General features: G+C 43.3%; 1 protein-coding gene across 1 annotated transcript in view; it reads right to left on the bottom strand.

Annotated features, from left to right (window-relative positions):
• Positions 1-25,475, bottom strand: part of LOC144493877 (Fc receptor-like protein 3) — a 38,625-nt gene that overhangs the window by 11,335 nt on the left and 1,815 nt on the right. Inside the window, exons 2-7 of the mRNA XM_078213455.1 lie at positions 24,043-24,303; positions 19,583-19,861; positions 16,628-16,915; positions 9,155-9,457; positions 7,300-7,401; positions 4,197-4,266 (exon numbers count right to left, since the gene is read on the bottom strand). Of these exons, the coding sequence (XP_078069581.1) occupies positions 4,197-4,266; positions 7,300-7,401; positions 9,155-9,457; positions 16,628-16,915; positions 19,583-19,861; positions 24,043-24,280 (1,280 nt within the window). The 5' untranslated portion in view covers positions 24,281-24,303. The remainder of the gene's footprint in view (positions 1-4,196; positions 4,267-7,299; positions 7,402-9,154; positions 9,458-16,627; positions 16,916-19,582; positions 19,862-24,042; positions 24,304-25,475) is intronic.

Raw genomic sequence — 25,475 nt, 5'->3', positions numbered from 1 at the left:
TAGCTGACATGCCAAGTTTCCTTAGTCTTCTGAGAAAGTATAGACATTGGTGGGCTTTCTTAACTATAGTGTCAGCATGGGGGGACCAGGACAGGTTGTTGATGATCTGGACACCTATTTCTTGAAGCTCTCGACCCTTTCTATTTTGTCCCCATTGATGTAGACAGGTGCATGTTCTCCTTTACGCTTCCTGGAGTCAATGACAATCTCCTTCCTTTTGTTGATATTGAGGAAGAGATTATTGTTGCCGCTCAAGTTCACCAGATTCTCTATCCCAGTCCCATACTCTGTCTCATCATTTTTTGATCTCGTAAGCAAACTTGAAAATCGATTTGGAGGGGAATTTGGCCACACAGTCATAGGTGTACAAGGAGTATAGTAGGGGGCTGAGAACACAGCCTTGTGGGGCAGCGGTGATGAGGATGATCGTGGAGGAGGTGGTGCTGCCTATCCTTAATGATTGTGGTCTGTGAGTGAGGAATATCAGGATCTTGTCGCAGAGGGAGGTGCCGAGGCCCAAGCCACGGAGTTTGGAGATGGGTTTCGCGGGAATAATAGTGTTGAAGGCTGAGCTGTAGTCAATATATAGGAGTCTGACATAGGTGTCTTTGTTATCAAGGTGTTCCAGGGTTGTGTGCAGGGCCAGGGAAATGGCGTCTGCTGTGGATCTGTTGCGGCGGTAGACAACCTGTTGTAGATCCAGGTAGTCCAGGAGGCTGGAATTGATTTGTGCCATGACGAACCTTTCGAAGCACTTCATAATGATGGAAATCAGAGCCACCGGCCGATAGTCTTTTTCTTAGATACCGGAATGATGATCGTCTTCTTGAAGCAGATAGAGACCTCAGATTGTTGCAAAGAGAGGTTGAAGATGTCCGTGAATACCTCCGCCAGCTGATCCACGCAGGATTCGACTGAACGTCCGGGTAACCCATCCGGGCCAGTTGCTTTCCGTGGGTTGACCTTCAAGAAAACTGCTCTGACATTTGCAGTGGTGATCTCAGATACAGGTTCATCCAGGGCTTCCAGGGTGGAGGGCATGCTCTCGCTGACCTCTTTCTCAAAACGGGCATAGAATGCACTGAGCTCATCAGGGAGGAGTGTGTTGGAACCGGCGATTATACATGCCTTCATCTTGTAGCCTGTTATGTCTTGCAGACCTTGCCATAGTCAGCGGGGGTCGGTGTGGCTAGCCTGGGACTCTAGCTTCGTCCGGTTCTGTCTTTTGGCATCTTTGATGGATCTCCTTAGATCTTATCTGGCTTTCTTGTACAGGTCCGTGTCGCCTGACCTGAACGCCTCAGACCTGGATTTCAGTAAGCAGTGGCTATCCCTGTTCATACATGGTTTCCGGTTGGGAAACACACGTATTTGCTTCTTTCGCACATAGTCTTCAACACACTTACTAATGAAGTCAGTTACTATAGTGGCGTACTAGTTCAGGCTGGTCGCAGAGTTTTTAAATACTAACTAGTCCACTGACTCCAAGCAGCCCCGTAGGAGATCATCCGATTCCTCAGTCCAACATTGCCGACTCTCTTTGATGTATTCTCCCGCTTCAGTTTTTGCTTGTAAGGTGGGAGCAGGAGCACAGCCTTGTGCTCTGATTTGCAAAGTGTGGGCGGGCGATAGAGCGGTAGGCATGATTGATATTTGTGTCGCAGTGGCCTAGGATGTTTGGGCCTCTGGTGGAGCAGAAGACGTGTTGGTGGTAACTTGGTAGTACGCTATTGAGCTTGGCCTGAGTGAAGTCCCCGGCACGATGAACATTAATACTGCAATGAAGTTAGTGTGAAAATCCCCTGGTCGCCACACGTCAGCCATGTTCGAGCACACTGGGGGAGAATTTAGCATGGTCAATGCACCTAACCTGCAGCTCATTGCGACTGAGGGACGAAACCGGGGCCGGAGCAATCCCACACAAATACAGGGAAAACCGGCAGACTTCGCACAGTCTCCCAAGTCGGAATAGAACATGGGTCCGTGGTGCTGCGAGGCAACAATGCGAACTATTGTGCCACCTTGCCGCACTATGCATGACAACAGGAATTTGGAAAATATTCCGAATTTTCTGTCCAAGATTGTAAATTCGTCAGCATTAGTTGGCAGTCCAACTTGCTTTTTTAATTACTTATGTCAGCAACTTCCACCGCCTCCGAAGATAAACCCTGCAGCTCCCAACAACCCTCTGTTGTGAAAACAAATGTTCCCCACGTCTCTGCACAGTACATTTTCTAATGTTGTTAAACCAATAACTTCGATTTTTGCCATGCTTGCCAGAGGAAGTGTTCTAACTTTGCACCTGGTTGCTCCTTTCCCCTGTCAAAACATTTCATAATCATAAAAACCTTCCATCCCGTTACCATTTAAGATACCGTTCTCAGGTTTACAGCAGCATTACCTTTTCAAACATACTGAAAAATGAAGTCCCTCAGTGTACACATACTCCTGGTAAACATCCAATGTAACCTTTCTAAAGACATTGCAGCTTTCTTTCTGAAATGCTCAAATCAGAACTACCCTCAAAAGCCGAGTTCAGACATTCAAAGTGGCGTATTAATACCGGTTTGACATCTTTAATTAGATATCTGATGCCTACACTTACAAACCCAAGTGCACCATAATATTGTAAGCATCGAATCAATAGCTATTAAATTCAGTCTATGGCGACACCTCCCTGTTCCACATTAGTTCCACCAATGTTAATCATTGCGCACTGCTGAACATTGAACTCCATCTTCCTTCTTCTCATACAACCATTCCCTCTCTGCTCTCTTGCTGCTGGCAACTTCACTCATTCTTTTCCGTCGCATGACCAATTAGGTGATCTCCCCCATACTTTGAAATGTTGTTCTCTCAACCCAATTCTGCCTCCATTACGTGATTAGGAAGTACACTGATCCTTCAGCTTATTCTTGAATAACAACGCTTTAGTTCATTTAACTCTTAAGATCCACTTACCTTAACCCAGTGCTTCTTGTAATTGATCAAATTCGCCCACCATGAAAACAATGTTGTTGTTAATTAATTTGATCAGTTCCTATCTTCTTTTAACACATATAGTCGCAGAGTTATTACGCTGCATAGGGAGGCGATTTGTCCCATCATGTCTCTGCCGACATTCGGAATGATCATTATCAATTATTACCATTTTCGTGCCTTTTTCCCGCCACCCTGCACATTGCGTCCATATAAATATTTATCCAATGCTCTCTTCAATACACAATTACATCTGCGTGTATCTTTCTCAATGCCTCTTGTATCTGAGGTATTATTCACCGTTGCACGGTCTTGAACCATTTTTTTGTGTTTATACATCATAATAAATAAACCATAATCTGGAATTAATGGGTTGATGAAGGAACATCAACATAGAATTGTTAAAAGCGAATCGGAGTAAGACAAACGCTTTCAATGTCCCAATGAAAATGTAGTGACAATCAAGTTCGGTTGAGGCAGTGTCATTGATACTCAGCATCTCACACTCAGAAGTCATTCTCTAAAATAAATATAAATATATTTATCTATTTGATATGGGTTTTCCTCAACTTCCTCACTGTTGTTGTTAATCGGCCAGTCAAATGACAAGTCAAAAGCAAGAGCTGCACTTAATGAACGGGTCGTTTGTAACCGGATCATGCCCAAATGTATCATAGAGTATTGACAGTGAAATGAGTCGTGACCACCGAGGTAAAACTGAACTATTTCCACTCTACCCACACTAATATACAGTAGCATTCATGGAGGGCGGCACGGTGGCACGATGGTTAGCACTGCTGCCTCACAGGAAACCGGGTTCAGTTCCAGCTTTCGGTCAATATCTGTTTTTCGTCACCGTGTCTGTGTCGGTTTCCACCGGATGGTCCAGTTTCCTCTCACAGTCCAAAGATGTACAGGTTACGTGGATCGGTCATGTTAAATTGCCCCTCGTGTCCCAAGATATGTGGATGTGCATAGATTAGCCTTGGTTAAAATGTAGGTTTAGGGGACTCGGACAGGATAAAGGGCTTCGGTTAGACACTGTTAGAAGTTACATTCAGACTAGATGGGTAGAATGTCCGGTTCTGCACTTTAGGGATTATATGACTCTATAGTGAATTACTTGAGAAATTTGCATCACGGACCAAGACTATTTTTACATCTCTCGCTCTTCTTTTAACATGCACACGTTCATAATAAAAAGTTGAATAACTTACCCCTGCTGCTGGGAAATGCTGGAAGGACTGTCTAGATAAAACACGAACGGACATTTGTCAGAAGATTGTCCTGTAAACATTTAATGATAACTGCTTACAGATGACTTGCGTTTATTTCACTGATCAGCAAACAGCGTGCACTTTAATTGATCATAATTGCAAATACGTCCAGCGCATGCATTAAGTTAAAGGTGGCATTATGTGCTACGAATCGAATAAACAACACTGTTTAAACTTGCACTTTGCCAGATGCTTCACTGAAATTGTTTTGAAACTCACTGTCGAGCAAACACAAAGCCTGCTACAAAACACGTGAGTTGTGTGTCATCAGAGCAAGATATTTTGTTTGTTTCACAGCCCAGTCATTTTAAAGTCCTGATTGGCTCCGAGGCAGAGATTTTAACAGGAATGTAATTGAATGTCAGGAACACATAGAACAGTGGTTGACTTAATACGCGGTTGGGGGGAAAAAAAGGACTCTGAAAAGAAAAGCCACATTTTGTTTTAATTTCTAGCTTATAGATCTCCAGCAACCGGATTGCACACAGTATAGCGTCCATTTTAAATTCGTGGTTATGTCATTCGGCATTGCTTAAGGCTTACCACCCCGAAATTTAAAATAACACTTCTCAAAGATCTTCAATCTATCAACATACCGAAAATACTCATTTTTGCAACAATTGTTGCAATTTCAAAGTGCACTCCCTCTACATTCTTGATTTTTTTTTCACTTCTATGTCCACAATTTTACACAATAGACCAAACTCTCATCCATTGACTGTTTACACCTCCCGCGACCTCGGAAAAGCAGCCAGGATAATTAAGGACCCCACGCACCCCGGACATTCTCTCTTCCACCTTCTTCCGTCAGGAAAAAGATACAAAAGTCTGAGGTTACGAAACAAGCGACTCAAAAACAGCTTCTTCCCTGCGGCCATCAGATTTTTGAATGGAGCTACCTTGCATGAAATTGATCTTTCACTGGACCCTAGCTATGACTGCAATACTACGTTCTGCACTTTCTCGGTTGCTTCTCTATGACTGGTATGCTTTGTCTGTATTGTGCGCAAAAAATAATACTTTTCACTGTGTACTAATACATGTGACAATAATCAATCAAATCAAAAATTAAACACTCAACTATTTTTGATATGAAGGTTCACCATAATGCCCTTACATTTGCACTCTGAAAAAAAATATCCAGCTTTAATAATATTCTCGACAAAATTCCACAGTCAACAGGATGGGTATTTTTAGCTGTTATTCCGCCTATTCCTGTACACCTTTGAAACCGTGCCACTTATAGTCCATTGTCCCTCCTAGTTCCACTTTCCAACATGTAACACAACACACCAACATAACTACAATAATTTGGAACTGCTGAAACTGCGTCTGTTCCAGCAATTTATGTGTTCTGTTGTTCATCACAATTGACTTTACAGCTCGGAGCAATTCAAATTGGCTGTCAATTGAAAGCTTGAAGTGGTTCCTTATGCATTTGTTGAAATGTTTCAAGTGAAGCACTGCACCCATGAGCAGTCCAAACACAAACCAAAATAGTCACCGTTTGAACCTATTCTATGTTCCTTGTCACTGAACTAATGTGTTAGAACCCGTGTTCCAACCGTCTATTGTACTCTATGTGTTTTTGCTTTGTGGCATTTGATGATAATCCAATGTCGAACAGCCATGTCCACAATGCCCGTTGCAGAATCTTCATCAACCATTCAATTTTCCTGAGCAGATTACTCAGCAAGATTGACGAAACATTATTTACCTTTGCCAAATATATGCCGAAGTATCTATTCATTCATAGTAGATCAAACTTATGTTAATATCATTTAAGATTATAATTTCTGAAAGTTTTTTCCCCCCACGGTATTTAATTGAATGGTTAAGATTTGTAACAACTGCAACTTTCCCATCCTCTCCCACCAAACCTGCCTCTAAGAAGGATATGAACTAGAAAGATTACGGGCAATGCAAGCTAGATTTCCTCGTTTGGTTTATTCAGGGTCCTTATATGCATCACACATTTCTTCTTAACCCCATCATTTTAAGTTCAACTAACGTTCCATTAGCACCTCTTTGTATTCAGTTTGCATTTGGTCCAAATTCTAAGTTCCTCAGCTTGCATTACGGGAGTTACTGCACAACTCCTGCAGGTGCAGAATATCAAAACTCTGATTTAAGAAGAGGACTTCCTTATTGATGAACACTGCAATGAGCAAATGTATGCGTTAAGTGAGATGAATGTTGTTAGCCTGACCATTGTTTTTTCAACCAGAATATTCTGCCAAATATCATTGCACTACAACATGAAGAATTTCAGGAGAATCTTAATAAATCACCATGTGTTATCTATCTTTTATCTAATTTCGCCTTCTATAACAGGCCACGTGACATGTGCTGCTTGCTACTCGCACTCAATCTCAGCGAAATGCAGGGAAAAAAAATGAAAATCCCAAACCTGATAAACGCAATCCTTTTAACAACCATTGGTAGAGTAGATCGTTAATACTCTTGGAATGAGGCACATGTGCCTCAGCTTTTCACTTTCCACACTTTACACAGGGTAAACATAAGAATACCATGTTTCAGAGAATGGCAACAATTTGTAAGATAGGAGAAAACGGCACCATTGCGTGGCAGGTTGATTCAAATTGGTTGGGGCACAGCTTGCTAGATACGATAAACATTCATACACAGGAATCTGATTCGCAAAAAGAAAATCACACCTTGAAGCATCCCTTTTTTGGTAATAACGGGAGGTTTCCGAATTGTTTTCTCCTTGGAAGTGCCAGACCTCATCAAATTCAAATTAACAAATCTATCGGCGTCGTTTTTTTCTCCTGCCGCACAAGTTGTTTGGGTTTAAGTTTCGGCACCCTTATGTTTGCGCTAATAAACGCAAGATGACAAAGCGTTCGCAATGTGTTTCTCTGCTCACAGCTTTTCAAGTTAATCTGAGGAATTGATCGGTTTATTAGATCTCATAACACGGCTTGTCCATGGAAGTCATCCTGTTAGATGTGTAATGCTGTAATAGAATATTGAGCAGATTGAATCTTATCGAGGGACTGTAGCATTGTACATTACCTACCTTGCTTCCTTTTCCTCTGTTTGGAGCATAACCATGCAATCACGGCAGAGATAAGGATGATTGTTGAAACCGATGCGCTGATGGCAGCTGTATGGCTCTGTGCTAGATTGAAATAAAGTTATCTTATGAACAACTTGGTACCGCATCAGACATCAAATATTACATATTGCATTGTGACTTATGCACACTAATCATTCGCTCTCTTTTTCCCTCAGTACCTCAGCAGTTAAATACTAACCTCTGTATCAGCAAGTTATCAGTTTGATTATTACAATGCTGTAGCTTCTGGCCTTCTAATTCCCAACAGCAACAAAATGCAACCAATCCAAAATGCCAATTTCCACGTTAAATGCCACCCACTTTTATTCAACCATAAAACCATGGATACCCCACAGTGCAGAAAGAGGCCATTCGTCCCATCGAGCATGCACGGATTCTCGTAAAGAACATCCCGAACTGTTCTTCCCTTCTGCTCTATCCCTGTAACCTGGCACATGTGTGATGACATATTCACGTAACCTAATCATTTTTGGACACAAAGGAGCAATTTAGCATGACCAACCCATCTAACCTGCACATATTTCGAATCACCTCCGTTCAGTTCACAAATGTTAAATGTAGAAAATTGAAATTATTTATCTTATGAGCTGATAAAGGCACATCAACTCCATTTTCTACTCACAGCCTACGATGGCCGATTGAGACGAAATGTTATTTTTGTCCCATCATTCCTGGAAACACTTTGAATCAACTCTTCCGAATGAACTGGTCACATTTCAATCAATATTATAATCTACAGTCACCTCTCTCTCGCACTCTCCTCTCTTTCTCTTTCTGTCTCTTCCTCTCTCCTCTTTGACTATACTTTATGAAGAATGGTTGAACATTTTATCTGTGGGCGCATTGGAGATTTGACGAAAGAGAGTGAACCATGTGAAAAAAGAAAACGATAGTGACTGGGATTTGTCAGGATAGATACGAGGCAGCACTTTCTACTTGTAGAAGAGACCAGGACTTCAGGACACATTTCAATATAATAGTTGCATGATTTGGACGGAGATCATAGAGTCCCTACAGTGCAGAAGGAGGCCATTTCGCCCATCAAGTCTGCACAGGTCACAATCCCACCCAGGCCCTATTCCCGTACCCCCACTTATTTACCCTGCTAGCCTCCCTGAGACGAAAGGGCAGCTCATCATGGCCTAATCAACACATGTTTGGAGTGTGGGAGGAAACCGGAGCACCCGAAGGAAACCCACACAGACAAGAGGAGAACGTGCAAACTCCACACAGTCGCCCGAGGCTGTAATTGAACCCGGGTCCCTGGCGCTATTGGGGCAGTAGTACTAACCGCTGTTCCATGCTGCCCAGGAGTTATTTTCTGTCTCTCTCGAAGACTGTTGTTAGTAAGTGGAAAACTGATTTCGTACAATTACACAAATTGGGCAATTGAATTTACTCAAGGCAGATTATGGAGTTAGATTGGAAACAAGCAGTATGCAAGAAGAGACAGACAGTTCCGACAACAACGAGATCAGCCGTGACAGTACGAAATGGCGGAGCAAGTTCAAAGTGCTAAATAACCTTGCCCTGCTTATAATTTATAAGTTTCTCTTTTGTCCCTCGCTATCATTCTTAAGATCACAATCTCCAAAGTGACTATGTTAAATCACCTTTAAACGTCGTTGGTTTGATGCAAAAGTAGTGTTGCTTTTTCAATACGAAAGTGAAAAGCTGAAATGTAACGTTGACATGGTGTCCATTGTGTTGTATACACAGAAGAGAATCATTAACATGTTTACCTGAAGGAAAAGTGCACCATAACATCATATCGAGTCACAATATCCTCAGTTACCTGGTGCTGTAATGTCGACATAATTGCTGGTTGTGTTAAATGACTCTTCATCTGGCCCTCTGTTTATCACTGCACAGTGATATCGCCCTTTATCGCGTATCTGGAACGAATGAATATTCAGCTGAGTCCCGTCCGTGCTGAAATTATAATAATCGCTGACGTTTTTCAACTGCTGATGATTCAGGTACCAACGGAAATGTGGAAAAGTGCCTTCCTTCAATTGGCAGTGAAGAACGAGAGGATCACCGATTGAAATCTCAGTTTTGTTCGAGTTCGAAGTTAGAAGAGCGCCGGCAACAGGAACTGAAACGAAACAAATAAGGTTGCAAGGTTAGAAAATGAATTTACAGTGGCATAGCGGTGCGGGCGGTACAGTGGTTCGCACTGCTACCTCACAGCACCAGGGATCCGGGATCGATTCCCGGTTTGGATCACTGTCTGTGTGGAGTTTGCATGTTCTCGCTGTGTTTATGTGGGGTTCTCCAGGTGCTCCGGATTCCTCCCACAGTCCAAACATGTGCAAGTTCGGTGAATTTGGCAGGTTAAATTCTCCCTCCGTGTACCCGAACAGGGATGGCGACCAGGGGATTGTCACAGTAACTTCATTGTAGTGTGAATGTAAACCTACTTGTTACTAATAAATAAAGATTGGAAAACGGAAGCGCATTTTAGATGCTCGCTTGGATTAATTCGCAAAATTTAATTCATGCAATTGGCCTATCTATTCAAAATCCTGATGAATTCTCTGGGCGCATGGTTTCAAAGTGCACCACAGCAACTGTTGGAATTTGAAGTCAGCAAATCTGTAATTTAAATTGCCACCCGAGCTTGCGGCAGGCGCAGAGAGTGAACATGAAAGAATACTGGCCGGTCGAATAAGGGACAATCCTAAATTGTTTTACAAGTGCATGCAGGTTAAAGCGGTAACTAGGGAACAAGTTGATCCCACAGTGATAACTGGTGCGTGGAGTCAAAGGACTTTAGGGTTCTAAGTGATTACCATATGTTGGTGTCCACGAGTGTGAGAGACGATGTGGATAAAAAAAATAAACCAGGGAGGAGGACTGTGATCATATTAGATCAATTAACGTAGACATATAGAACGTAGAACATAGAACAGTACCGCACAGAACAGGCCTTTCGGCCCACGATGTTGTGCCGAGCTTTATCTGAAACCAAGATCAAGCTATCCCACTCCCTATCATCCTGGTGTGCTCCATTTGCCTATCAAATAACCGCTTAAATGTTCCAAAAGGGTCTGACGCCACTTTCACTGCAGGCAGTCCATTCCACACCCCAACCACTCTCTGCGTAAAGAACCTACCTCTGATATCCTTCCTATATCTCCCACCATGAACCCTATAGTTATGCCCCCTTGAAAGAGCTCCATCCACCCGAGGAAATAGTCTTTGAAATTTCACTCTATCCATCCCTTTCATCATTTTATAAGCCTCTATTAAGTCTCCCCTCAGCCTCCTCCGCTCCAGAGAGAACAGCCCTAGCTCCCTCAGCCTTTCCTCATAAGACCTACCCTCCAAACCAGGCAGCATCCTGGTAAATCTCCTCTGCACTCTTTCCAGCGCTTCCACATCCTTCTTATAGTGAGGTGACCAGAACTGCACACAATATTCCAAATGTGGTCTCACCAAGCTCCTGTACAGTTGCAGCATAACCCCACGGCTCTTAAACTCCAACCCCCTGTTAATAAAAGCTAACACACTATAGGCCTTCTGCACAACTCCATTCACTTGAGTGGCAATCTTTAGGGATCTGTGGATAAGGACTCCAAGATCTCTCTGTTCCTACACAGTCTTCAGAACCCTAACTTTGACCCTGTACTCCACATTTAAATTAGTCGTACCAAAATGAATCACCTCACATTTATCAGGGTTAAACTCCATTTGCCATTTTTCAGCCCAGCTTTGCACCCTATCTATGTCTCTTTGCAGCCTCCAACAGCCCTCCACCTCATCCACTACTCCACCAATCTTGGTGTCATCAGCAAATTTACTGATCCACCCTTCAGCCCCCTCCTCTAAGTCATTAATAAAAATCACAAAGAGCAGAGGACCAAGCACTGATCCCTGTAGCACTCCGCTAGCAACCAGTCTCCAGTCCGAAAATTTTCCATCCACCACCACCCTCTGTCTTCGATCAGATAGCCAGTTACCGATCCAATCAGCCAACTTTCCCTCTATCCCACACCTCCTTACTTTCATCATAAGCCGACCATGGGGGACCTTATCAAACGCCTTACTAAAATCCATGTATATGACATCAACTGCCCTACCTTCATCAACACACTTAGTTTCCTCCTCAAAAGATTCAATAAAATTTTTGAGGCACGACTTGCCCTTCACGAATCCGTGCTGACTACCCCGCATTCATCCGCATCTTTCTAAATGGTCGTAAATCCCATCCCTAAGACCTTTTCCATCAATTTACCAACCACCGAAGTAAGACTGACCAGACTATAATTACCAGGGTCATTTCTATTCTCTTTCTTAAACAGTTGAACAACATTCGCCACTCTCCAGTCCTCTGGCACCATCCCCGTGGACAGTGAGGACCCAAAGATCAAAGCCAAAGGCTCTGCAATCTCATCCCTTGCCACCCAAAGAATCCTAGGATATATTTCATCAGGCCCAGTGGACTTATCGACCTTCAGTTTATTCAAAACTGCCAGTACATCCTCCCTCCAAACATCTATTTCCTCCACCCTATTAGCCTGTAACACCTTCTCTTCCTCAAAAACATGGCCCCTCTCCTTGGTGAACACTGAAGAAAAGTATTCATTCATCACCTCGCCTATCTCTAGTGACTCCATACACAAGTTCCCACTACTGTCCTTGACCGGCCCTAACCTCACCCTGGTCATTCTTTTATTCCTCACATAAGAGTAAAAAGCCTTGGGTTTTTCCTTGCTCCGACCCACCAAGGACTTCTCATGTCCGCTCCTAGCTCTCCTAAGCCCCTTTTTCAACTCATTCCTTGCTAACTTGCAACCCTCAATCGAGCCATCTGAACCTTGTTTCTTCATCCCTACAAAAGCTTCCCTCTCCCTTTTCACAAGACATTCCACCTCTTTCGTGAACCATGGTTCCCTCACTCGGCCATTTCCTCCCTGCCTGACAGGGACATACCTATCAAGGACACCAGTATTTGTTCCTTGAAAAAGTTCCACTTTTCATTAGTGCATTTCCCTGACAGTTTCTGTTCCCATCTTTTGCCCCCTAATTCTTGCCTAATCGCATCATAATTACCTCTCCCCCAATTGTAAACCTTGCCCTGCCATACGGCCATATCCCTCTCCATTGCAATAACAAAAGACACCAAATTGTGGTCACTATCTCCAAAGTGCTCTCCCACAACCAAATCTAACACTTGGCCTGGTTCATTTCCCAGTACCAAATCCAATGCGGCCTCATCTCTTGTCGGCCTGTCCACATATTGTGTCAGGAAACCCTCCTGCACACACTGAACAAAAACTGCCCAATCCGAACAATTTGACCGACAAAGGTTCCAATCAATATTTGGAAAGTTAAAGTCCCCCATGACAACTACCCTGTGAACCCCACACATATCCATAATCTGCTTAACAATTTCTTCCTCCACATCTCTATTACTATTTGGGGGCCTATAGTAAACTCCTAACAACGTGACCGCTCCTTTCCTATTTCTAACCTCAGCCCATATTACCTCAGTGTGCAGATCCCCCTCGAAGTGCCTTTCCACAGCTGTTAAACTATCCTTGATTAACAATGGTACTCCTCCCCGTCTTTTACCAGCTTCCCTACACTTACGGAAACATCTATACCCCGGAACGTCCAACAACCATTCCTGTCCTTGTTCTACCCACGTCTCCGTAATGGCCACAACATCGTAGTCCCAAGTACCAATCCACACCCCAAGTTCATCTACCTTGTTCCGGATCCTCCTTGCATTGAAGTAGACACACTTCAACCCACCTTCCTGTCTACTGCTACCCACCCTTGACCTTGATACCTTCCCCAATACCTCACCACCCTCAAAACTGACTTCTGGACTACAACTCGTTTTCCCACTACCCTGACAAATTAGTTGAAACCCCCCTGAAGAGCCGTATCAAATTTTCCTCCCAGGAAATTGGTGCCCCTCTAGTTCAGGTGCACCCCGTCCTGTTTGTACAGGTCCCACCTTCCCCAGAATGTGTTCCAATTATCCACGTATCTCAAAACCTCCCTTCTACACCATCCCTGTAACCACATGTTTAACTGCACTCTCTCCCTGTTCTTCAACTCGCTATCACGTGGCACCGGTAACGTACCAGAGATGACCACATGTTTTGTCTTGGCTCTCAGCTTCCAACCCAGTTCCCGAAATTCCTGTTTTAAATCCCCTTCCCTTCTCTTACCTGTGTCTTGGTACCAATGTGTACCACGACTTGTGACTGTTTCCCCTCCCCCCTAAGAATCCAGAAAACACGGTCCGAGACTTCATGGACCCTGGCATCCGGTAGGCAACATACCACGCTCGAGTCTCTTTTGCTGCCACAGAACCTCCTATCTATCCCTCTAACTAACGAGTCCCCAATAACTATTGCCTCCCGCTCTCCCCCTTACCCTTCCGAGCCACGGAGACGGACACAGTGCTGGAGATCCTCTCACTGCGGTTCACCACTGGTATGTTGTCCCCCTCAACCGTATCCAAAGTGGAATACTTGTTGCTAAGGGGAACAACTACAGGGGATCCCTGCACTGACTGCTTCCTCCCAGCCCCTCTCACCGTCACCCATCTATTTTCATTCCTCGGAGTATCTGTATCCCTAAAGCTTCTGTCTATGGCCACCTCTGCATCCCTAATGATCCTAAGTTCATCCAACTCCAGCTCCAGTTCCCTAACACGGTTTTGGAGGAGCTGCAGATGGGTGCACTTCCCACAGGTGTAATCAGCAGGGACACTGACGGAGTCCCTCACCTCAAACATACTGAAAGGGGAACATTGCACTGCCTGCACACCCATCTCCTCCAGATACCTTGACAGTACCAGGTAGAAACAGCAAAAATGAATTAAACTCACCCCTGCTCGCCCTTTCTGCCGATGCCCTGTGAGCCAAAGCCCTTATAGCTCACACTCTGCTTCCCACACACACCGCTGCCCGCTCCCGACGCAGCCCACTGTATACTGCAGCCTACCTTTTTTACTTTGCGCACTTTAAAAACCCTTCCCAGACTCCTTAGCAGCCCACTTCCAGTTTTCACTTTAAACTTAAGAAAAATACTACTGCAAAAGTAAAGGCCAAAAAAAAACACACTAACTGGCTAAATAAATAAATAAATAATTCAATCAATCTCTCACCAGCACTCCTGCCTCAAGTCACTCCCTCTCTGCTTGCTCCAGTGGAACAATGAGGGTGATCCTCCCAGGTAACTGACTTTTAAAGTTAAAAAAACCCTTCCCAGACTCCTTAGCAGCCCACTTCCGGTTTTCACTTCAAACTTAATAAAAATACTACTACAAAAGTAAAGGAGCTGTTGAGTAGTGTGGATGGCTTAAAATTAGATAAATCTCCAGGGGCGAATGAAATGCATCCCAGGGTATTGAGTGAGGCAAGGGGGGAGACAACCTGTGTGCTGGCAACAATGTTCAATTCCTCTCAGACCCCAGGTGAGATGCCAGAGGGCTGGGAAATAACAAATTTGGCGCACTATTCAAGAAGGAAGGAAGCTATAAACCAAGAAAGTACAGACCAGTCAGCCAATCCACAGTGATGGGGGAAGTATCAGAAGCAATTCTGGGACACAGAATTAACCTGAATTAGGACAGGCAGGGATTAATCATAAACAGTCAGCATGTTTTTGTTAAGGGGAGGTCGTATCTGACCAACGTAGTTGCTTTTTTCGTAGAGGTGGCCAGGTATGTGGATGAGGACAATGCATACGACATAGTCTTCCTCGACTTAAGCAAGGCCTTTTGACAATGGCCCACGAGGGATACTGATAGAGAAGGTAAGACCCCATGGGATCCAATAGAATTTGGACAATGGGTCCTGAATTGGCGGAGTAGCAGGAAGTAGATTGTGATGTTCCTCAGGTGCTTTTTGGACTGGAAGATCGTGTCCAGTCGGGTTCCGCTGGAATTGTTATTAAGGACCTTGCCGTTTCTGATATATAAATGATTTTAACATGAATGTGGGAAGATTGATCAGTAAGTTCGTATATGACACGAAAATTGCTCGGGCGCACAATAATGAGGAGGATATTCTTGGATTGCAGAAATATATAGGTGGACTCGCCAGATGGGCTGATCAGTGACGAATGGAAATCAATCCAGATAAGTGTGAGATGATGCACTTTGATGAGACAAGGTCTGGGGAGAACAGAGGATCAGAGGAACATTTGTTCTGCATGTACACCGGTCACCTAAGATAGCAGGAGGGATGGATAATACAGTTAAGAAGGTATGTGGTATGTTTGTCTTTATTAGGCGATGCATAGTGTATAAGAACAGGAGGATATGGTCGAGCAAGTTCGACCGTTGGTCAGTTCACAGCTATAAAAGCTCTCGAATCCACATTATAGGAGGGGTGTGATATCACCAGGAATGGTGCAGAGGTGATTTAGCAGGATGTTTCCTGAGTTGGAGATATTTTCTTATGAAGAGAGATTGGATAGACTGACGTTTTTCTTTCCTTCCAACGAGGTTGGGATTGAGATCTATAAAATCATGAGGGGCATGGACGGAGTGGACGGAGGATGAGCCTGGGTAAGGTGCCATTTCCGAGAGTCGGTGCAGAGCCGTTGGACCGAATGGTCTCCGTCTTCTCTGTGAGCATTCTGTGGGATTCTAAACGTTTCCCCTTGCTGGGGGATCAATGGCCAGGCGGCATAGCTTTATAGTTTTATGTGGCAGGGGATTTAGAGGGGATGCGAGGAAAACGTTTTTTCACCAAAAGGGTGGTTGGGCTCCATAACGCACTAACCGAAAGATTAGTGCAGACAGACACTCTCATAACATTTAAGCAAAAGTGAGATGTGCACTTGCTATACCAAGGCATACAAGGCTAAGTGATGCAGAATAGGATTAGAATAATTCGATGGTTTGTCTTTGACTGGTGCAGACGCGATCGACCAAAGGACCCTTTTCTGCGATGTGCACCTCTATGCCTCTATGGCAATAAATCAGGGGCATGGCTTGCATGTGAATCACTAATGTTATTCCGCCACTAACTGCTTTCCGATCTGTACCGCCTTGAAGGACAAGCGAAGCAGTTGAATGAGAACACGACCGCCAGCAAATCGCCTTCCGTCCCACACTTGGACCTTGTTCCGTCACTTGCTCGAAAGAAAAACTCTCAGTAACAGCGCTGTGGTGGGAGTTCAGAACTTCAACAAGGTTTTGCCACAGGTGCACCTTGTCAAATGTAAAGAGTGATGGGCAATAAAGGTAAACGAACACCGAGGTAAGGGAAAGAATAGTCAGGCATACACTCACCTATCACTGCCAGAGGGATGGATTCGCTGTTTAGAGAGATTTCTGAAGCCTGGTTCGAAACGCTGCAACTGTAATTTCCTTCAGCACTTTTTCCGACATCAACGATTTCATAAATAATTTTGGTATTATTGGAGGTCTCCCAGTATATTACTTTGATCAAATTGCCATAAAAAACATAATTAATCGGGGTAGAACCGGTGGACACTGAGCAGATCAATGAAAGCCTCTCTCCCACTATGATTTCTGATCGGGGTTGGATTTCTAGATCAGGTTTTGATACTGGAATTACTGGAATAAGAAATAAAAATGTTAGTTGCGTTGTTTTGGCAATATTAATGTCACAGACAAATTATGAACATCGAATTCAGCACACTATTGGTTGCATCCAGTAAATTGAATTATTCAACTACGAAACATTAACCATAAAAAGACGTTCTTGACCCTGATGATACCGCCGCCGCCCCCGCCTCCCCCCCCCCCCCCCACCCTCCCTCCGTCCTACCGCCTGCCCATAACTCAGATGAGGGATAACAGATAGAAAAAAATAACTTTTTTTTGACTCATCACAAAAATGTTGATGAATCTGCTTATCTTTTGTGCAACCGTCTTTTGTTTCATTCACAGATAACCACCGTCTGTAGTATTCTGCTTTCATGAACATTCACATATCCTGTTTAGAACATAGAGCATAGAAACCCTACAGTGCAGAAGGAGGCCATTCGGCCCATCGAGTCTGCACCGACCACAATCCCACCCAGGCCCTACCCCCACATATTGTACCCGCTAATCCCTCTAACCTACGCATCCCAGGACTCTGAGGGACAATTTTTAACCTGGCCAATCAACCTAACCCGCACATCTTTGGACTGTGGGAGGAAACCGGAGCACCCGGAGGAAACCCACGCAGACACGAGGAGAATGTGCAAATTCCACACAGACAGTGACCCGAGCCGGGAATCGAACCCGGGACCCTGGAGCTGTGAAGCAGCAGTGCTAACCACTGTGCTACCGTGCCGTTTAAGCCACATGTCCTCTATTGCATCCGTTTTTGACCAGCATATGTTACAATAAAGTGTCCGAGAAATCATGGACTATTGCAGCGGACATATAGAATATTCATTCCAGTGGCCAGTTCTTGCAGCTACATTGTTAAATTAGAGATCCTAGGCTTGTTTGTCTGGAGCAAAAAAGAGATTTACGGGAGTTTTGGTAAAGGTGTGCACGTTTGTACCGCTTTGGATAGTCTAGGTAGTGATAAACTTTATTAAATAAACTTAAAGTTTATTTAATAAAGTTAAAGTTTATTTAATAGTACGATGACTCGGAGACACAGACTTGTTACCTTGGCAGGAAATGTTGGGGTTGCTGTGAGGAATGACTCTTCAACGCAGTTTGTGGTATTTACATTTAATTGACTGTTTCCTTATACTGTCAGTTTTATTTCTTACTCGATTCATTCATTCTTGAGAGGGGATCGGGACTGTTAAATTCGATATTTGCTGTCCGTTACTATAACCGATGGCGCACCTCCTTTTGGAACTGCCCAGAAGCCGATACGACTAAGTGACTTGATAAGTCACATGCCAGGTCAGCAAAAGGTCAATGAATTTGGTGAGGCGCGTGCGTCTGGAGATGAGCAAGGAGAGTTAATTATTTAGGATTCTGTGCGTGTAGAATGTCGGAAAATAAATTTGGTTTTAGTTCTGTGATGATATTTTTAAATACCAGCCATTTACTTCAAAGTTCGTTTGCTTTGAATTCAAATTCACATGTTTTTATTCATTTGTGGGGCATGGACGTCGCTGGCTGGTCAGCCTGTATTGCCGATCTCGAGTTACCATTGAGAAGGTGGTGGTGAGCTACCTTCTTGAAAGACTTCAGTAACTTATAGAGATTGATACAACTGAGATACTTGCTAGGTCATTTCAGAGAGCAGTTGAGGGTCAACCACTTTGCAGTGGCGCTGGAGTTAAATGTAGGCCAGACCAGGCAAGGCCGGCAAATTTCCTTCGCTAAAGAATATTAGTGAAGCAGATAGAATTTTCCAACCATTGTCAATGATTACATGGTCATCAGTAGATTCTTAACTGCTTAATTATTTTTTTATTGAATTCAAATTCCACCAACTACATTGGCGAAATTTGAACCCGGTTAGCTGAGTTTCTAGATTAATAGTCCAGCAATAAAATTACTGGGCCATCGCTGCCCCGAAAATTGCTGGAAATTGAACTAACCTTCCATGGATCTGTAATCTAAAATTCTGGAGTTGGTCACACTTTATAACCACTGGTGCAAGTGTTTCTTTATATTTGCCTCAACCATTGCACGTGGCAAAGCGTTCTATATTCGGCATTTTTGTTTCAATGGAAATGAGCTTCGCTTGTCAGCCACGCATATGTTGCCCATTTCTAATAACTCTTTGCCACGTGATGCTCAGCCGCATCCTTGATCTACTGTATTCCATGTGGTGGTCCTACACCGATAGTGTTGCTAGGGAGGGAATTCCAGGGGACCGTCCAACCGACAGTGACGGAATGTCGAAATATTTCCAACTCAGCATGCTGAGTTAATTGGTGGGAAGCTTCCAGGTGGTCGTGTTCCCAGTTATCTGCTGCCACTGCCTTTCCAGATGGTAGTACTGGTGAGTTTATAATGTGCTGAGGGTGATGTCTTGGTGATTTACTGGAGTACGTCCTATCGGCAAATTACGCTATTTTGATGGACAGATCCTCTCTTCAACTGATTATTTTGACAGTACTGCCTCTCAAGACTTCCGCAAGGAATTCCCCCTCCAGCTTTCACATACTGGTAATCAATATTCATCTGGTATAATTAGTCGGAGTCTTGCTTCTATCATGACCGTTTCCTGCAACCAGCATATCACAAGGCAGTCTAATCCGAATGATCACTGTGACCTTAATCAAATGAAATCTAATTTCCAGCATTTCTACTTACGTGTAACTGTAATAGAAAGTTTATTACTACTTTTTTTCCGTGTGCTACTATAAGTTGTTACTTCACATCGATAAGACGCTGAATCTCCGAACACAGCAGGTTCTGTTACATAATAGTCCTGCTCTGCAGGCACACTGATAAGTTGCTCATTTTTGTAAAATGAGTACAACAGGGGGTAATGGAGCTGTAATTGTTCAGCCGAGCAGGTAAAATTTAACTGCTGACCAGCAAATACTTCTACTTCCGGATGAGGTTTCAGTATTGGTGTAGAACAGAGGTCTAAACAAAGGGTGAAAAAAAACACATGAAGTTATTGCATTTTAAATATAGATCCCATATCACATCATTAATTAGGCATCATATTTGTGCAGCACATCTTACTGAACAATTCACACAGGTATGTTCCAATTCTCTCTCTAGCTCTCACTGTCTATACCCATATTTTCAGTTGCACCTTGATTTCATTAATTGGCTATGAGCGGAATAATAATCACAATCGCACGTGCCTGCGCTGCCAGGGGAGGCAGATGCACGGTCACCCACTGTCAGGTTGAATGCGTTCTGAACAATGGAAGAGGCAAGGTACAGAAAGAATTCAGTGATCACGCTTTATATTGGGCAGTGTGGTTGGAGGAAACGACAGAAATGGTCCCCAATAAATGCAGCAGATGCCTGGTGCGAAATGTATTATAGAAATATAACATACATCAGCAGAAAGAATAAAGGACAATCTCTATGCGTCATGGTGCCATAGCGGTTAGCAGTGCTGCCTCACAGCTCCAGGGACGTGGGTTCGATTCGAGGCTTGCGTCACTGTCTGTGTGGAGTCCGCACGTTCACACCGTGTCTGCGTGGGTTCCCTCCGTGTGCTTTGGTTTCCTCCGACAGTCCGAAAAATGTGCTGGTTAGGTGCCTTGCTCATGCTAATTTCTCGTTCAGTTCACCCGAACAGGCACCAGAGTGCGGCGACATGGGGATTTTCACAATCGTCGCAATGTCGTGTTAATAATGTAAGTCTACTTGTGACACAAATAAATATTTCAGCAGCTCCTCGTCCTCGGAATGTATCGACTTCTTGCAAACTGGATGATAGCACTTTCTGTTTCTAAGCATAACACTTCATTTCGTCCCTTTCAATGCAAATGCGGGTTAATATTATTTATATGATATATTAAGTGGTAATGTATGTTGTTTACTGATACTCAGGATTGAATAAAGCCAATTTGTCATTCAGAACCTGAGAACAGACGCGAGATGCATTAGTGCTGCATCTGGTGAACAAATTATTGCCCGAGAACATTTGCACCTCAGTTATTTTCTCCGATGCAGATGCACTCTGCCACCCTTCAACATCTAGTCCAGCACTTCTGATGACTGGGATCACAAGCTGCTGAGGAGCAACATCTAGAAAGGATGGCGACCATACATGAGAGAATTCTTTTCACTAAATACCCATCCCCATCTCTCTTTCGGTTACTGAGGAACTGTCAGAAGACCATTGGCATGCAAAAAATCCTAATTCAATTCTTGGGCGTTTCCATGAGATTGCTGGAAGTCAAACGCCACAAATTATTTGAAAATCAAATGAATTGTGCGAACATTTCTGTTACAGAAAGCATTTCATCATAGTTTGGGAAGGATAATTAAAGAAGCTTCATCATTCGCGTGTTTAATTGTCAACCAGCGGGAACACACTCATTACTCGATCTCTCCAACCCCAATCAACGATGGATTTTGCTCTTCACGCGTCTCTTGACGTCCACAGGAAATGTTGTTCCTATAATCCAGGGGTCTCCAAACTACGGCCCGCGGGCCACATCCGGCCCGCAGCGGGCGACATCTGGCCCGCAGCCAGTGGGGCGGGACGGGATTCCCGCTGCCCGAAACATTCCCGGGTCCCGAACCCCGCCACTGACTCAGGATCCAGACGCGAGGACGGAAGCCACACGCCGGACATTGCTGCCGCTCCGCGCGGTGTCTGATGGACCCATGGGAATCCCCGCCCTCTTTGCCGGCCTATTGTCCAATCAGAGCTGCCGTCCTGTGACTGACAGTTCATTAAACGAATCAGCAATCCAGACATGTGTTATCCAATTACCGCTCTGCATTGACTGAGTGACAGCTGCTTAATCCAATCCGTAAGCTTCATCTGTCTGAAATGAGCGAGAACAATGGCAATGATGACGGCAATTCCGACTAATTCAGTTACGGAAGGAAAAAAGAAAATAAAAGTGGACAGTGAGTGCCGCCTGTTTAATGAAGAATGAGGTGTAAACTACTTATGTGTACAAGCAGGTGGTAAAGCCTTGTGTGTCATATGCAACGAAACTGTTGCAGTTTTGAAGGAGTACAATGTACGTCGGCACTAAGAGACCAAACATGAACCAAGTTATTCCCAATTCACAGGAACACAGCGTTCGGAAAAAATTGAATCAATGCAACGTAGGTTGCTTTCCCAACAAGATTTTTTTACGCAGAAGATAACTGAAAATGAAGCTTTCACCAGGGTCAGTTACAAACTAGCTTATGTGTTGGTTAAAAGAGGAAAGCCATTCACCGATGGAGATCTTATCAAAGAGTATATAATGGAAGCAATGGAAGAGTTATGTGCAGAAAAAGCAAATTTGCTCAAAATCATCAGTCTTGCGCCAAATACTGTTGCTCGTAGAATTGAGGATATAGGGAGCAATATATTTCATTAAATTGCAGCCAAAGCAAGAAATTTTCAGTTGTATTCTCTCGCACTTGATGAATCGACTGATGTGTGTGACACATCACAACTCCTAGTGTTCATCCGTGGCGTCGACAGTGAATTTAATGTGACACAAGAATTGGCATCAGTGCATAGCATGCACAGCACAGTAACTGGAGAAGACATCTTCAAAGGATTGCAAAAAACTGTGTTAGAATATAACCTGGAGTGGAATAAATTGCAATGCATGACAATTGACGGGGGAAAGAACATGGCTGGGGTGAAGAAAGGTTTGGTTGGACAAATCACAAAAGCTTGTGAGGTTGGTGGATTCTCAAAGCCCATGTTTCTGCATTGCATTATCCATCAACAAGCATTGTGTGGAAAATATGTGGATATGTCTTGCTTCCTGAAACCTGTTGTTTCAACAGTGAATTTCAGTCGATCTCACGGGCTTAATCATTGCCAGATTTTCTGTAAGAAACTGATTCTGAGTTTGGTGACTTGCCTTATTATACAGCAGTTCAATGGCTTAGTTGTGGAAAGGTTCAATCACAGTTCTTTCGGCTCAGAGAGGAAAGTGATTCCTTTCTCACAGAGGAGAATCGACCTGAACCACTTTTATCAAACACTGACTGGCCTTGCAAATTGGCATTTTTTGCAGACGTGACAGGCCATATGAATCAATTCAATCTGAAGTTGCAAGGTGAAACAAATTTGATTTGTGATCTATTCGCGCATGTCAAGGCATTCAGGGCAAAACTGATGCTATTTAAAGGACAGCTGAAAGTTCATAACTTGGTTCATTTTCCATGCCGTGAAAAAATTCATGAAGAAAGTGAAGCAGAATTTCCTTCTTCATTTGCAACAGAAATCATTAAGGACTTCTATAAAGAAGGAAATCTGACCCAATTTTATAAATCTTTGCAGCCTGAGCAGTTTCCAAATTTGATGCGATTTGTTTGTGGATTTGTTAAAGTTTTCGGTACAACGTACCTGTGTGAACAAACATTTTCAAAAATGAAGTATGTCAAGTCCAAATATCGAGCAAATTTATCTGATGAGCATTTGCAGTCCATTCTAATAATTGGCTCCTCAAGCTTGAAACCTCAGTTCAGCAATATTTTGAAATTAAAAAATCAGTTTCATCATTCCCATTAATCTTGTGCAAAACGTCATGATTTGTTGGTTACGATTGAAAACTCCAATTGCCAAAATTGTGTAGAAAGTAGCTGACTGAATTTATTTTTGTTCGACCTTTATGTATGTTCAAGTTTATTTTGAATTTCTTTGCTTTGTTTTACTGAAGTTCTTTCTTGAGGCGTATTTATTTTCCTTATTGTGTGCCACAAAATTGGGCAAATTCTCATTTCAAGTAAACATTTGTAAAATTTCAGAAAATAAAATTAATCAAAAAATGAATAGCCTGCATTTCTCATCTGCAGTTTCGTAATTGATTATATTGTCAGAGCATTTGGTAATGTTTGACATTCTTACTCATTATATATCATTTCTCAGTGTAAGCACAGCATTGTTTCTTTGTAATTGGCAAATTTCTCTTTTGTTCCGAATCATATCATGCTGATTACAAAGATGATCCAAATAAAACTTATTCATTCATTTATAAAACTTTTTTTTTTCTTTGGCCCCCGAAAATGTGTAAAATATACGATGTGGCCCGCATACTGAAAAGTTTGGAGACCCCAGATATCTCTAGACGCTTTCAAACACCAATTCATAAAATTCAAAAGGTAAGCCATTGACCAACCTATTAGAGCAATGTTGATATCCTCGGAGACCCATTTTCTATATTTTGACCTGAGTTCACACCGATAAGATGCTTCATTAGAATGGTTTGCTTTTTCTATGCTGATGCGACTTCCACTCGTTTCTGATATTGGAGAATTATTTCGAAACCATTGGACGGAATATTCTCCAAATGTCCCTGAAGGCTTCAGACATTCAAGCACAATATTATCACCTAAAAGCGGGTGTTGTGGTTTCATATCCAGAGTTAAAATTTCAGTAGCTGCAAAACGTGGGGGAAAATAGGACGTAAGTGCACATTCAATTATGGTAAAGTACAATTAGAACATAGAACAGTACAGCACAGAACAGGCCCTTCGGCCCACGATGTTGTGCCGAGCTTTATCTGAAACCAAGATCAAGCTATCCCACTCCCTATCATCCTGGTGTGCTCCATGTGCCTATCCAATAACCGCTTAAATGTTCCAAAAGGGTCTGACTCCACTATCACTGCACGCAGTCCATTCCACAGCCCACCCACTCTCTGCGTAAAGAACCTACCTCTGATAACCTTCCTATATCTCCCACCATGAACCCTATAGTTATGCCCCCTTGTAATAGTTCCATCCACCCGAGGAAATAGTCTTTGAACGTTCACTCTATCTATCCCCTTCATCATTTTATAAACCTCTATCAAGTCTCCCTTCAGCCTCCTCCGCTCCAGAGAGAACAGCCTCAACCTTTCCTCATAAGACCTACCCTCCAAACCAGGCAGCATCCAGGTAAATCTCCTCTGCACTCTTTCCAGCGCTTCCACATCCTTCTTATAGTGAGGTAACCAGAACTGCACACAATATTCCAAATGTGGTCTCACCACTTATCAGATAATTTCGAATTAGATTTTGAATGTGCAGCTCTATTTCAAATTGGCAATATTTTATTAAGCACCATCAATGCTATGATTTGAAAAGTAGTCAAATGTTTGTAGCTTCAAAAACTGGTGTGTATTTCACATGTTCAGCTTACATTACTTATATCATCGATCAACGTTCCAGGAAGAGAAGCGACAAACAATGCTGAAACCCAACCCACTCTTAACTCTCATGGGGATAATATAAATGAAATTCTAAATTAATAGAAATACAGGCCACATATATTACGGGCTGTTGTAACAAGTCGGAATTCCCAGAGTTCCTTAAGTTCTGCACTTTCTTCCAGCAAACATTAACAAATCAGTTTGTGTTAGATCCCATTACCCGAAAAGGAAGCTCGTGGCAATTTGTTAGCCTCATTCCGCCAACCTCACCTCTCCAGGGCTGAGTCAGAAATCCATTTACTCTCGTGAAACGTTTTCCTATTCGGTGGGGTTGTGGTCGGTGCAGACTCGATGGGCCGAATGGCCTCCTTCTGCACTGTAGGGTTTCTATGTTTCTTTCTATTACTATCGACATGTAC

Source organism: Mustelus asterias, chromosome 5, assembly GCF_964213995.1.
Source record: "Mustelus asterias chromosome 5, sMusAst1.hap1.1, whole genome shotgun sequence".
Classification (NCBI taxonomy): Eukaryota; Metazoa; Chordata; class Chondrichthyes; order Carcharhiniformes; family Triakidae; genus Mustelus; species Mustelus asterias.
This window is presented reverse-complemented; position numbering and strand designations above follow the sequence as displayed.